The sequence below is a fragment of the Amphichorda felina genome (assembly GCF_050947745.1).
Source record: "Amphichorda felina strain 45539 chromosome Unknown scaffold_6, whole genome shotgun sequence".
Classification (NCBI taxonomy): Eukaryota; Fungi; Ascomycota; class Sordariomycetes; order Hypocreales; family Bionectriaceae; genus Amphichorda; species Amphichorda felina.
The window spans coordinates 1,286,392-1,299,656 of record NW_028145044.1 but is presented as its reverse complement, the minus strand read 5'-3'; the positions used below and the strand labels follow the sequence as shown (position 1 = coordinate 1,299,656).

At 56.7% G+C, this 13,265-nt stretch overlaps 4 protein-coding genes across 4 annotated transcripts; all 4 read left to right on the top strand.

Annotated features, from left to right (window-relative positions):
• Positions 1 to 601: 601 nt before the first annotated feature.
• ACO1O0_006252 (protein arginine N-methyltransferase) lies at positions 602 to 3,148 on the top strand (the record flags this gene model as incomplete). Its single annotated transcript, XM_083195646.1, has 4 exons — positions 602 to 736; positions 791 to 1,400; positions 1,451 to 2,898; positions 2,969 to 3,148. The coding sequence occupies 4 exons, from the start codon at positions 602 to 604 to the stop codon at positions 3,146 to 3,148; spliced, it is 2,373 nt and encodes a 790-aa protein (XP_083048662.1).
• A 700-nt stretch (positions 3,149 to 3,848) lies between these two features.
• On the top strand, positions 3,849 to 5,122 carry ACO1O0_006251 (alanine--glyoxylate transaminase; the record flags this gene model as incomplete). Its single annotated transcript, XM_083195645.1, has 3 exons — positions 3,849 to 3,937; positions 3,994 to 4,619; positions 4,680 to 5,122. The coding sequence occupies 3 exons, from the start codon at positions 3,849 to 3,851 to the stop codon at positions 5,120 to 5,122; spliced, it is 1,158 nt and encodes a 385-aa protein (XP_083048661.1).
• Positions 5,123 to 6,158: 1,036 nt separating this feature from the next.
• On the top strand, positions 6,159 to 9,942 carry CRM1 (exportin CRM1; the record flags this gene model as incomplete). The annotated part of the gene is made up of 8 exons (XM_083195644.1): positions 6,159 to 6,224; positions 6,423 to 6,495; positions 6,677 to 7,398; positions 7,450 to 8,218; positions 8,270 to 8,970; positions 9,023 to 9,170; positions 9,225 to 9,645; positions 9,705 to 9,942. 8 exons carry the CDS (start codon positions 6,159 to 6,161, stop codon positions 9,940 to 9,942), a joined length of 3,138 nt encoding a protein of 1,045 aa, XP_083048660.1.
• A 1,695-nt stretch (positions 9,943 to 11,637) lies between these two features.
• On the top strand, positions 11,638 to 12,942 carry ACO1O0_006249 (Zn(II)2Cys6 transcription factor domain-containing protein; the record flags this gene model as incomplete). Its single annotated transcript, XM_083195643.1, has 1 exon — positions 11,638 to 12,942. One exon carries the CDS (start codon positions 11,638 to 11,640, stop codon positions 12,940 to 12,942), a length of 1,305 nt encoding a protein of 434 aa, XP_083048659.1.
• Between the last annotated feature and the right edge of the window lie 323 nt (positions 12,943 to 13,265).

The window sequence follows — 13,265 nt, the reverse complement described above, 5'->3', positions numbered from 1 at the left end:
GTATGGACTATGGAGTATGCCTGCTGCAAATCCGTTGGTTGGTGTTGGATACGTAAAATAAAAATTTGGCGGGACGAGATGCGACGCGTATCGATAAGGACCCTGATGTCTAACACAGTGCAGATAACTGCGGGTTTCGGCTGAATGTGTGGAGTATGCACTGTACCTCGACGCAGAGCAATAGAACCTTCCAAGGAGCAGCAAGTTCCAACAAACACAGGGCATCGCAATCTTACAATCTCAGCTGCTCGAAGTGTCTTTGGGGCCTCCTACTTTAAGCTCCCAGGCTTGGCTTGATGCGATTCTGGAGACATGACGTTCTTAGACACCTAGTTCAACACGCACTGTGCGCTACGATCTCACCGAGAAAGAAAGTCCAAAATACAATGCAGAATGGGACCCCAACGCTTCTCACCTGCACTTCTGACTTGCACTGCTCGCTTCCACCTTTTACTTCAAAAATTTGAAACATATATGGCTGAGGCTCTCGGCTATTTGTTATAGGTTGAATTTTGGCCATCGTTATCCACTGTTCACTGTCCACTGCTGCCCAGCAGCTCTCACGGCCCGTTGACCACATTTCGAGCCTGAAGACTTGGCCATGGCTGGCGATTCTGCTACCTTCTCGCCTCAGGGCTTTGCGCCGCAGAGGCCTAGTTTTCAGCTTGGCCAGCATGATTCAGAGAGGACGGCTCCTCTCACAGATCTGCAGTATGGCCACTTGCTCAACTATGGTGTAAGCCCAACAGCCCTGCTCCTCTCATCTTCCGCCCACACTGACCCATTCTAGTTCAATTTTGTGACTACTCCCATCACAAATGACCACTTCAGGTCGAGGGTGTTTGACCTCGTCAGGGAGCATCTGGCAGCCTTGAAGAATTCCTCCAGTGACAAGGCCAGCACCACAACCCCCTCTGTGGCAGACCCCATTCTCCCACCCTTGACGCCCGAGGACACCAGTCTCTTCCCGAGCCCAGCGGTCAACACCTATACCGGCTTCATCAGCCCTTGGATCGACCTCTGCTCCCCGGACCGCATCATTGCCAGCATATCCCGCCAGGTTCTCAATCTTGAAATCAACTACGCCAACTTTTGCGGCATCAAGAGCCTCGTCATTCCCGCCCCGGCAAGGGATGCGTCCAAGAATGGAGGCAACCAGGGACTAGCGCAGTATTCCCGTGCCGTCCAGGAGGCTCTCACTGTAGGAAGCCGCTTGAACTTCCTGATTCACATGCCCATGTATCGGGAGCCCGGCGCTGGCAAGCAGACCGAACTCCTGTCGTCCCTCGACCCGGAGGCTGCTGTCGACGAAGAGCCCAAGGAAGTTGACCTCTTCAGCGCCTGGGATTCTTGGAATCAGATTCGCTCCGTGTGCGAGTACGACATGAGACTACTGGTTGGTGAGTTTTATCGAACCCGATCCCAGCAAGGCTACCATCTAACTTGGCAGCCCTGCAACTACCCAAGGTCATGCCGGAAATGACGCTACAGAAGAGGTGGTTTGCCGAGCCTATGCATTACCTCACCCTGAGCCCTGGAATTTTCCAGTCGAACAAGGGTGGATATCCCACCCTGTCGAAACACCATCAACAACTGATCTTTAATTATATGGAGCTCAAGATGGCCCCATGGCTTCTCCTGTGCGACATGGGCCCTGATGTCTCGGGAGTTAGGAGGCCAAGCCAGTCACTTCCACAAGCTGGGGTCGACCCAAGCTCTCGCGACCAGTTCCCGAGCTTGTCGGAGTCTCAGTCCGTTGAATCAAAGAGCAGCAACTCAACGACTACTACCAACGCGTACCTGTCCTATATCCGCTGGCTAGAATCACAGCAGCCGCCCATCTCGGAGCTGGAGGCAAATACGCTGGCTAGTTTCCAGGACTGGCTGCAGTCGCCTCTGCAACCCTTGGCAGACAACCTCGAGTCAGCCACTTATGAGGTCTTTGAGGGGGATCCGGTCAAGTATGAACAATATGAGATGGCCTGCACGGAGGCGTTGAGGGAATGGAAGCAGCTAGGTAAGCCGACCTCCAAGGAGGGCGTTGTGGTCATTGCCGTCGCGGGTTCTGGCCGGGGCCCTCTGGTCACCCGTGCCCTACAGGCGGCAGAGACTGCTGGGGTTGCCGTTGAGGTTTGGGCTCTGGAGAAGAACCCCAACGCCTATGTCTACCTACTGCAGCGGAATGAGACCGTCTGGGGTGGCTGCGTCACGGTAGTCAAGACGGACATGCGAGCCTGGAAGGGGCCTCTCATCTCGGATTCGCCCGAGACGGGGCCGGTGTATGGAAAGGTCGACATCTTGATCTCGGAGCTCCTCGGGTCCTTTGGCGACAACGAGCTCTCCCCGGAGTGCCTTGATGGCATCCAGCATGTCATCGCCAAACCTCACGGAATATCCATTCCGAGCTCCTACACGGCCCACTTCAGCCCCATATCGACCCCCAAGCTGTACGCCGACATTCTCTCCAGAGTTCCGGTCGAGCCCACGGCGTTTGACACCCCCTGGGTCGTCAGGCTCTTTGCCCTGGACTTTGTGTCGCAGAAGGTGCCCGGCCACCCGCAGATTCAGCAGGCGTGGGAGTTTGTGCACCCCATCCCCGAAGATACGCTGAAGTCCATCGAGGCTAGGCGCTCGGGCGGTGTTGTCGGCGGCGGCGGAGGTAGCATGGCCGGCGCGGCCGGCGCCAATGACCACAACTCGCGGTTCTGCCGCGCGACGTTTGTGTGCCCCAACCGGGGTGTCATTCACGGCCTGGCTGGGTACTTCGAGTCGACGCTGTACGAGTCGCAGCTCGAGGAGCACGCGGGGGAGAAGGTCGAGATCAGCACGCACCCGGAACGCATCGACCAGAAGAGTAAGGACATGATATCGTGGTTCCCCATCTTCTTCCCGCTTAAGGTACGTGATTTTCGGCTTTTGTTTTACACTTCTTTCCATGGCGCATTGACAGTGCTGACATGTCACTCAGCAACCTCTCTACTTCCCCGGCGACACAGAGCTGGAGGTGAGCATGTGGCGGCAGACGGACGACACCAAGGTCTGGTACGAGTGGGTTGTCGAGGCATGGACGTGGGTTGGACCGTCGTCCCGGATCAAGGTGGGCAGCTCGGAGCTGTGCACCAGCCGCAAGGTCGGTTGCCTGATGTGATGTGATGGGGATTGGGTGGCAGTTGAGTTCCTGAGATGAGGTCTAGCAGAGGTCTGGCATTATAATAATCATTGACTTCTTGTCGTCTCGGCGCCAATTGTGAAGGCCGCAAGTCATTGTTCGGCGCGGGCGAACGGAGGACGGCGGGTGGCGGAGGTGTGGCACGTACCTACCTGCGACTGTGGCGCGTAATATTACTACTACTGCTAGTAGTACTCCGTACTCGTACCTAGACTGTGGGACGCCGATATCGTCGTCGTCGGGGGAAATGCCGATCCATAAAAAGCCCTGTCATCTGGAATGCTGGGGCGCTGGGTGGTCTCGGATAGCACCCGCCCCCTCGCATGAATTTGCACCTCTCACAAGACGCAAAGAGGCATCAGAACGGGCCAGCCGACGAGTATCCGAGGTACGCAACCGCAATATCGTCATATCGTTGCACGCCGCAGACACCCTCCTGTTAGCGCGTATGCGGCTCCCAATCCGAAGCGCGAAGAGAGCCATCTTCAGATCGGCACAGATGCCCCGCAAACTCTCCCTGGACAACCCCTCCATCTCCCCCATATCTTCCGTCTCCTCCACCTCCTCCATCTCCTCCATCTCGCCTTGCAATCGCATCTCCCTCGTGTCCCAGCACCTGAGCCCAGCGACGACCTCGAACTCTCCTACTGCCATCTCTCAGCTCCGATCCCTCGCAACCATGTCTTCGCAGCCCGAGCACCCCACCCTGCTCATCCCGGGCCCCATCGAATTCGACGATGCCGTTCTCCAGTCCATGAGCCATTATAGGTGTGTTTCCCCTATCATATGCAGGGCGATCGAGTGCTGAACCCTGTCCTCCTTAGTGAGAGCCATGTCGGTCCCGCCTTTGTCGCGACCTTTGGCGAGACCCTGTCCATGCTGCGCCAGCTGTTCCAGACGACCGACCCCGCCTCGCAACCTTTTATCATCTCGGGTTCCGGCACCCTCGGCTGGGATCTCGTCGCTGCCAACCTGATTGAGGCCGGTGAGAGCGCCCTCGTCCTCAGCACCGGATACTTCGGCGACAACTTCGCCGAATGCCTCACCACCTATGGCGCCGACGTCACCAAGCTCGACGGACCCATTGGCGGACGCCCCCAGCTCGCCGAGGTCGAGAAGGCCCTCTCTCAGAAGAAGTACAAGATACTCACCGTCACCCACGTCGACACGTCAACCGGCGTCCTCAGCGAGCTTAAGAACCTGGCCGCGACGGTCAAGAAGGTCTCCCCCGAGACCCTCGTCATTGTCGACGGTGTCTGCAGCGTCGCCTGCGAGGAGATTGACTTTGACGCCTGGGGTCTCGATGGTGTCGTTACCGCTAGCCAGAAGGCCATTGGATGCCCTGCCGGTCTGTCCATCTCCATGTTCAGTGGCAAGGCCATGGAGGCGTTCAAGAACAGGAAGACACCGCCCGCGTCCTACTTTGCCTCAATGAAGAACTGGACACCGAGTAAGTTTAACGATGGCAATCCCTTATTCTGCGGAACATGTCAACTGACGCAATCCCCAGTCATGCAAAACTACGAGGCCAAGAAGCCTTCCTACTTCGCCACCCCCTCCCCCCAGCTCGTCCACGCCCTCAACACGGCGCTGAAGCAGATCCTGGCCAAGCCCCTGGCCGAGCGCTTCCAGAGGCACACCGAGGTTTCCGACTACATCAAGAAGACGATCAAGGAGATCGGCCTAGAGATTGTGGCCACCAAGCCCGAGGACCAGGCTCACGCCATGACGGCCATCTACCTGCCCGAGAACGTCAAGATCCCCGATATCCTGCCCAAGCTTTTCAGCAAGGGCGTCATCTTTGCCGGTGGAATTCACAAGGAGATCGGCACCAAGTACATCCGCTTCGGACACATGGGTGTGAGCGTGACGGACCAGAACCGCAAGGACGTTGACAAGGCGCTGGATGCCCTGCGGACGGGCCTGGCTGAGTGCGGATACCAGAAGGCATAGACGGGGGAAGAGAAAATCGGTCCCAGGACCAACGCTATATATTATTAGATGCACAAAACTTGTCTATCCTGCCAACATAGATGTTTATACTACACATGGTGCAGATACACTGGAGCATCAGCAGCACCCTGTGGATCACTCAAATTTCGGTCGATAGGTTCTTGGTAACTGTGGTGACATGGGCCAAGTTCACAGTGATGTCAGTCCTTGGGAACACGGACTATCGGCATAGCTCGCGGTAGCTGGCAGATGCATTTTCCCCCTCTTGAGGGCGGGCTTGTTGACGATGATTCGCCCTATAGACGAAAAAAAAAAAGGTGTAGTTTCTGCAGCTCCTGTCAGTTTAAAATAGGCAACTGGTACAAAGTGAAGCAGGCTGAAAAGTGAAGTGCAATCACCGGTGACCAAGGTGAGGTGAATGCCAAAGGTGGGGTCGGCAGCCAAAAGCAGAGGCTGGCTCAGGCCACTGCCTGGCGGGGAAGTACCAGTACTAGAATGGCGGCGTCATGACAGCACCGTTGTCACCAGAGCGACCTGGAGTGACCGGGCTTGCAGCACTTTCCAGCGCCCCGATCTAGGTTCCTCTCGGCAGCCTCGCGACCCGCCAAATTCCTAAATCAGCCCCCCAAAGTACCGTTACCCACGAGCTGACAAAATCAGCTCCCCTCTGCCCCCGCCATTTGGGTCTGCAGTGCTGTGCTGGGCCCAGTTGTTGGTGCTGGTTGCTCGGCTGGTGCTATCTTTTGCTTCACGCACCTCACCTCACCTCAACCTCTCCTCCCCCTCCGAACCATTTCATCAGCCTTCTTTTGGAGTCCCGCTTCCCCCTCCTCTTCCCACCGCTGACGCAAACACAACAAGCTCCCAAAAGAGGCATCTGCCTTTCGACGTGCCGCATAGCTTCTCGTTGCGTGCGTTGCGTCGTCCCCCACCGGCCGAAGGAAACCCTCCAGTTTCCTCTCTCTTAACCCTTGCTCTTCCATCTCGTCCTTTCCCCCACCTCTCTGGCCATACGCGCCGCCCTGGTCCAGCAACCATGCCACCCACCATCGAGGAGCTCGACGCCACGGTGCGCAGCTTTTACGAAGGCCGCGGCGAACAGGTGCGCTTCCCTTCCCCTCTGCTATCTTAACTTCCTCGGTGGAAATGGTTGCTAACTCGACATGTTTCCGTGCAGCAAAAAGCCGCCCAAAATGCGCTGAACCAGGTTCGCTCCACCCCACTCCCCAGACCGAGCCGCCCGTCGACAACAAAAAAAATAGTACGACAACTCTCGAGCTTCGACTGACTTTTTCCGCAGTTCAAAGAGGATCCCGATGCCTGGTTGATGGTGGACAAGATTTTGTCGGATGCGCAGTACCCCCAGACAAAATGTGCGTCGATCCCGATCGAGATCCCCAGACTGGCTTTGACAGCGGGGCTAATGTGATGGCAGACTTGGGTCTTCAGGTTCTTGACAGTGTTATTATGACAAGATGGAAGGTCCTTCCACGGGAACAATGTCAAGGTTGGTATATTGATGCTCTTTCCATGTCTCCACTGACCATTCTATAGGCATCCGGAACTTCATCGTCCAGTTCATCATCCAGTGCTCGAGCACCGAAGAGTCGTTGCGAACACAAAAGACCCTCCTCAACAAGCTGAACCTGGTCCTCATTTCCGTTCTCAAGCAGGAGTGGCCTCACAACTGGCCGACGTTCATCAACGAGATCATCTCCTCCTGCCACTCGAACCTCTCCATTTGCGAGAACAACATGATAATCCTGCGCCTCCTGTCCGAAGAGGTCTTCGACTACTCAGCCGAGCAGATGACATCCACCAAGACCCGGAACCTCAAGCAGACCATGTGCGCCGAGTTCTCGCAAATCTTCCAGCTCTGCCAGGAGGTCCTTAATACGGCCACCCAGCCTAGCCTCATCAAGGCGACTCTCGAGACCCTGCTTCGATTCTGCAACTGGATCCCGCTGGGCTACATCTTCGAGACGCCCCTCATTGAGACTCTCCGCACACGCTTCCTGCCCACGCCCGAGTTTCGCAACGTTACGCTCCAGTGCCTGACAGAGATTGGTGGTCTGCAGACGGGTGGCCCCGGGCAGCCAAATTCCTACGACGAACAGCTGGTTAGGATGTTTACTGAAGTTCTTAGTACGATTGCGGATATTATCCCCGTGTCTCTTGATCTGAAGTCGACGTACCCCACCAGCAACTCCAAGGACCAGGAGTTTGTGCAGAACTTGGCCTTGTTTCTGTGCAATTTCTTTGGGATGCACCTAAATGTGAGCTTAACTTGGGTCCTTCGTAGGAGGCAATGCTAACTCTCTCAATAGCTCATCGAGAAACTCCCCAACAGAGACTACCTGCTCCACGGCCACTACTACCTGATCCGCATATCGCAAATCGAGGACCGCGAGATTTTCAAGATCTGCCTGGATTACTGGCTGAAGATGGTACAGGAGTTGTATGAGGAGATGCAGTCGCTCCCCATCACCGACTCCAACCCACTTCTTGCTGTCGGCAGTGGTCTCAGCGGCAGCGGAGCCCCGAACCCGAGTGTCCTGATGAACTATCCCCTGCGCAAGCACAAATACAACGAGATTCTGTCTAACCTTCGAGTTGTTATGATCGAGAAGATGGTTAGGCCAGAAGAAGTCCTCATTGTCGAGAACGACGAGGGCGAGATCGTCCGCGAGTTTGTCAAGGAGAGCGACACGGTTCAGCTTTATAAGACGATCCGGGAGTGTCTCGTCTACCTTACCCACCTGGACGTGGTCGACACGGAGCAGATCATGACCGAGAAGCTGGCTCGGCAAGTGGATGGCTCTGAGTGGTCGTGGCACAACTGCAACGTTCTTTGCTGGGCAATTGGTTCCATTTCTCTGGCAATGAACGAGGAGACAGAGAAACGTTTCCTTGTCACGGTCATCAAGGATCTGCTGGGTCTTACGGAGATGAAGCGTGGAAAAGACAATAAGGCTGTTGTTGCAAGCAACATCATGTACATTGTTGGGCAGTACCCGCGATTCCTCAAGGCGCACTGGAAGTTCCTTAAGACGGTAGTCAACAAGCTTTTCGAGTTCATGCACGAGTCTCATGAAGGTAAGTCGAGTTGAATTTGTACTAGCCGGCCTCTTGCTGACAATGGAACAGGTGTGCAGGACATGGCATGCGACACTTTCATCAAGATTGCCCGCCAATGCCGTCGACATTTCGTGGCGCTTCAGCCTAGTGAGCAGGAGCCGTTCATTGAGGAGATCGTGAGGAACATGGGCAAGATCACCTGCGACCTCACCCCTCAACAAGTCCATACCTTCTACGAGGCCTGTGGCTATATGGTTGCTGCACAGGGGAACCAGCATCAACAGGAGCGACTGCTGGCTGACCTTATGAACATCCCTAACACGGCTTGGGATGAAATCATCAAGCAGGCGACCTCCAACCCGTCGATTCTCCAGGACGCCGAGACGATCAAGGTTATTGGCAACATCATGAAGACCAACGTGTCCGCATGCTCCTCCATCGGCTCTTATTTCTACCCCCAGATTGGCCGGATATACCACGACATGCTCGAGATGTACCGTGCGACCAGCGGCCTGATCTCCGAGGCGGTGGCGAGGGACGGCGACCTGGCCCCGAAGATGCCTAAAGTCAGGGGACTGCGGACAATCAAGAAGGAGATTCTCAAGTTGATTGAGACATATGTGGACAAGGCCGAGGACCACCAGGCGGTCGCCAACCAGATGGTGCCGCCGCTGCTGGAATCTGTCCTGGTGGACTACAACCGCAACGTGCCCGGGGCCCGAGATGCTGAGGTGCTGAAGGCTATGTCGACTATCATCACGAAGCTTGGCGTAGGTAGCCGGCCACCCTTGTACATCTGCAGATTTGCTAACACTCATGCAGCCCTTGATGGAGGAGCAGGTCCCTATCATCATGCAGAACGTTTTCGAGTGCACGCTCGACATGATCAACAAGGACTTCTCCGAGTTCCCGGAGCACCGAGTCGAGTTCTTCAACCTCCTCCGCGCCATCAATCTGCACTGCTTCCCTGGTGAGTGGAAGTGTTTGTTTGGTTCCTTTGAACACTACTAACAATGAACCACAGCCCTGTTGAAGCTTGACAACCACCAGTTCAAATTTGTTATTGACTCGTGCTCGTGGGCCTTCAAGCACGATAACCGAGACGTCGAGGCGGCCGGACTGAACATGTGCCTGGAGCTGATTAACAACATTGCCGAGAAGACCGACATGGCCACGGCCAACACCTTCTTCCAGCGATTCTATGTCAATATCCTGCAGGATGTCTTCTTTGTGGTGACGGACCCCGACCACAAGGCTGGCTTCAAGACGCAGTCGATGGTTCTCATGAAGCTCTTCTACTTCGTGCACCCGGCGGACGGCACGGCCCCCAAGATCCAGGGCCCAATCTACACCCCCGATCAGGCGCCGAGCGGAACTAACAACAAGGAATTCTTGGCCAACTTTGTTGCGAGCCTGCTCCAGAACGCCTTCCCCAACCTGCAACCGTAAGCAGTAGTCCCAACGCTCCCCTATGTAGCCCAAGCTGACGAGAATAATTTTACAGTGCACAAGTTGCGAGCTTCGTGGAGGGACTGTTCACGCTGAACACGCAGTATGACAAGTTCCGCCTGAACCTACGCGACTTCCTCATCTCGCTCAAGGAGTTTGCCGGCGACAATGCGGAGCTATTCGTAGTGGAGAAGGAGCAGCAGGAGCGCGATACCAAGGCGGCCGACATGGAGAGGCGGCAGAAGGTTGGCGGTCTGCTGAAGCCGTCGGAGCTGGACGATGAGGAGCTTTGACTTGGCGAAGAGCTGCGAACAGAGTACGTACCGCACCACGGGCGGCGCCGGGAGGGGGCACAAGACGACGACGGCACAACCCAGGGAGGTGCTGGTGACGGATGGGAATTCTACGGACTATAGGGCGGGGTCTTCACCTATAGGTGAAGTGAGGACGGGACCTCCCAACATTTGCATAACTGTAGTGATACCAAGCCAGCGAACAGTCACATTGAGCAGTGCTCTACGGACTTTGTACTGGCTACCAGTTGGAGAGCAGGGATTCGCCGCACTTGGCCTCGGCCCTCCAATGTTTGTTTGTCTGCACCGAAGAAGATCCTGCCCGTTTCCAGACCCACGCAGCCAATACAGTGGGCAAACAGTCAAGGTCCGAAAATGATGGGTATGGATAAGATTTGTTATGCAGAAAAAAAAAGGGGCGATGAAAACTACCATGGCGGATCGGAGAGGCCTCACCGGGTCGGATGGTGGGGGGAGTCTTCCGGATGTCGGGTACTCGAGATAGACGACTACGGGCCAAAACAGGACATACGTGTGTGTCTGTGTGTACCACCTAGAGAATTGAACTAGTAGTGGCATTATACTACCCGTACGTACAAGGTACTATTGCGTAAAAGATGAAACTGGGTCCACCTGGAATGGTTCATGGCGGATGAGGAGCGACAGGTGAACTATGTATGGTGTTGGCAGCTGGTAGCAGGTACTCCTACTAATGTACGTAGTGGCGTCATGGGCTGGCACATGCACGAGATGGGATGGCCCGAGCGATAAAGGCGGTGACAGCCTACGAGTACAGGGTGATCTGGGATGCATGATCGTGGTAATAAGGGTTTAGCGGATGTCGTCGCCAGTGCCGTTGCAAATACCCGTGGCAGCGCAAAAGGCTGTCGTACGCGCGGTGGCTGAGGCTCGGGGGGAGGGCAGAGGTGCTCTATATACATAGTAGTATATAGTACTATCAGGCATGAGTCCGTAATCGTATCGGGGGAGCTGGGTCGTATTGCCGTATCAAGGCCCAAGCCTGGCGGGGTGAGCTGACGAGTCCTTTGAGGTCGAGAATAGCCAAGGGGACGCGGCAAAGTGGGCGAGGAACGGGCGTATGGGCTGTACGGGCGTGCTGACGAATACACGAGGAGCAAGTTGAACGAGATCCGCGGAGGCCGGCGAGAGTCTGGCCACGTTGGGTTTGGCCAGGAGAGGAAGTACAGGTGCCGGAGGTGCTTTGGTTACACGGTCCTAGCGACTCCCTAGGGCTCCTAGGCCTCCTAGCTCGCTCTCGACGCGGGAAGCATTGAGGCTGTGTAGAGCCCACGTACCCACATGCCTCCCACGTCGGCGAGTCGGGCGGCAGGCGGACCCTGACAGCTGGGCCGGTGGTCCCTGCCTTGCCTTGCACCTCGCAACTTGCTCAAAAGCCAAGTTAACCTTGGGCAGTTGCCATCCACCATTTTGTTTTTCATTACCACATCGCCTGCCTTCCTTCCCATTCACCACATTCACCATCCATGGAGCAAATTTGCCCTGTTCCTCTCGCGGCGTTGTTCGATTCCCCCCGAGCTGCTCTCACAGCTATGAATGAGCGCCCACTACATTACATGCAGCACGGCACGGCGCATCCACGTCTGGCACCACCATCACTACCACCACGCGTATCGTAACTAGACGCTGAAGAGCCGGCCACCGGAACTTCACAGCATGGCGCGTCACGCCGATTCCCGAGCCCAGGCAGCCGGCGGTGCTGGCGTCGCGAAGACGAGACGCTCGCATCGGAAGTCGCGGAATGGGTGTATCGAGTGCAAGCGGCGGCATATTCGCTGCGATGAGGGCCGCCCGACCTGCACAAACTGCACCATCGCCGAGCGTTTGTGCTCTTTCCCGACCCCCCCCTCGGCTGCCAGCCTGGGCGTTCCGTCGCCTCATCCGCAGTCCCATGCCCGCCACAGCCCGGCCAGGAGCAACAGCAGCGCCGGGTCCAGGTCTCTGGGGCCTGACGAGCACCCGAGGGCCACGCCTCCGTCGCTCCCGTCCTTCAACGAGTGCTTCGCCGCCGCCGCGGGGACAGCTCCCTCGGCCTCGGTTGCCTCGATTGGGGCCTCGTTCACGCCGCAGCATCTGATGCTGCTGCACCACGTCGAGACGGGCATGACGGACGACATCCTGGGCGTCGGCCAGACCCCCACCCTTGTCGACATGGCTGTCCGCCACGCCGCTGAGTTCCCCTACCTTATAGATCAGCTGCTCGCCTTCTCCGCCATGCATCTTGCCCACAAGATCCCGGAGCGCGCCGCTGTATACCGTCACCAGGCTACCGAGCTGCAGACTCGGGGCCTGGCTTACTTCACCAAGGAGACCGAGCTTCTCGGCACCGACGACGTCAACTCGGCCGGCCCCCGTTTCCTCTTTGCGACACTCCTGAGCTTGCACACTCTGGCCGAGACCATGACGTATCACCGCGCCGAGTTCGACTTCTTCCTTGACCGTTTCATTGAGTGTATGAAGCTACATCGTGGCATACTCTACATTGTTCGGCCGCAGCTCCAGATGCTCATGCAGTCGGAACTGGAGCCTATCCTCGCCCTCAGTCAGATCCAGCTGCCGCGCGACCCCCACCGCGGTACCGAGTGCGAACCGCTAATGGTACTCGTCGACTCCGCGCGCGATCTCCCCGCCGCGGCGGCCAGTGGCTGTCGTGAGGCTGCGCGTTTACTACAATGGGCATTTGACCTGAGCGGGAGGCTGCCCACCCCGGACCTCCCGCACGCCGTGTCTGGGTTCAGCGTCATGGTTCCGCCAGAGTACCTCGATGCCCTGCGCGGTCGGTGGCCCGAGGCGCTCGTCGTCCTAGCTTACTACGCTGTTCTGCTGCATAGAACAAGGCGGTACTGGATATGTGGCCGGAACGGAGCGTTCATGATTGCGGCGATTGCGCAGCATCTAGGGCCACAATGGCATGAGCAGATGCGGTGGCCGCTAGAGGTACTCGAGAGAGAGCACGACTGAGTTTGTGAGACATGAGCCCATAAGTGTCTTACGATCACGCATGCGAACCGTCGCTATTTTTGGGCGCACATACTAGTTGCCGAAAAAGTGGTGGCCGGGGACTGAAGCTTCTGCCAAACCTGTGCAGCCGGGGGGTCTCTTGCGGCATTACGCCTAGCCTTCAATGCATGAGTCGACCCCCTCCGGTGTCGGCAGTCACCTCAACGATGTCCCAGACCTCAGTTGCTCAGAGCACCGGTTACGACATGCCCCGTCTCATAGTGCAATTGCCGGGGAACTAATGGAGCCTGCCAACAATTACATCTCTGCCCAAGGTACCCTCT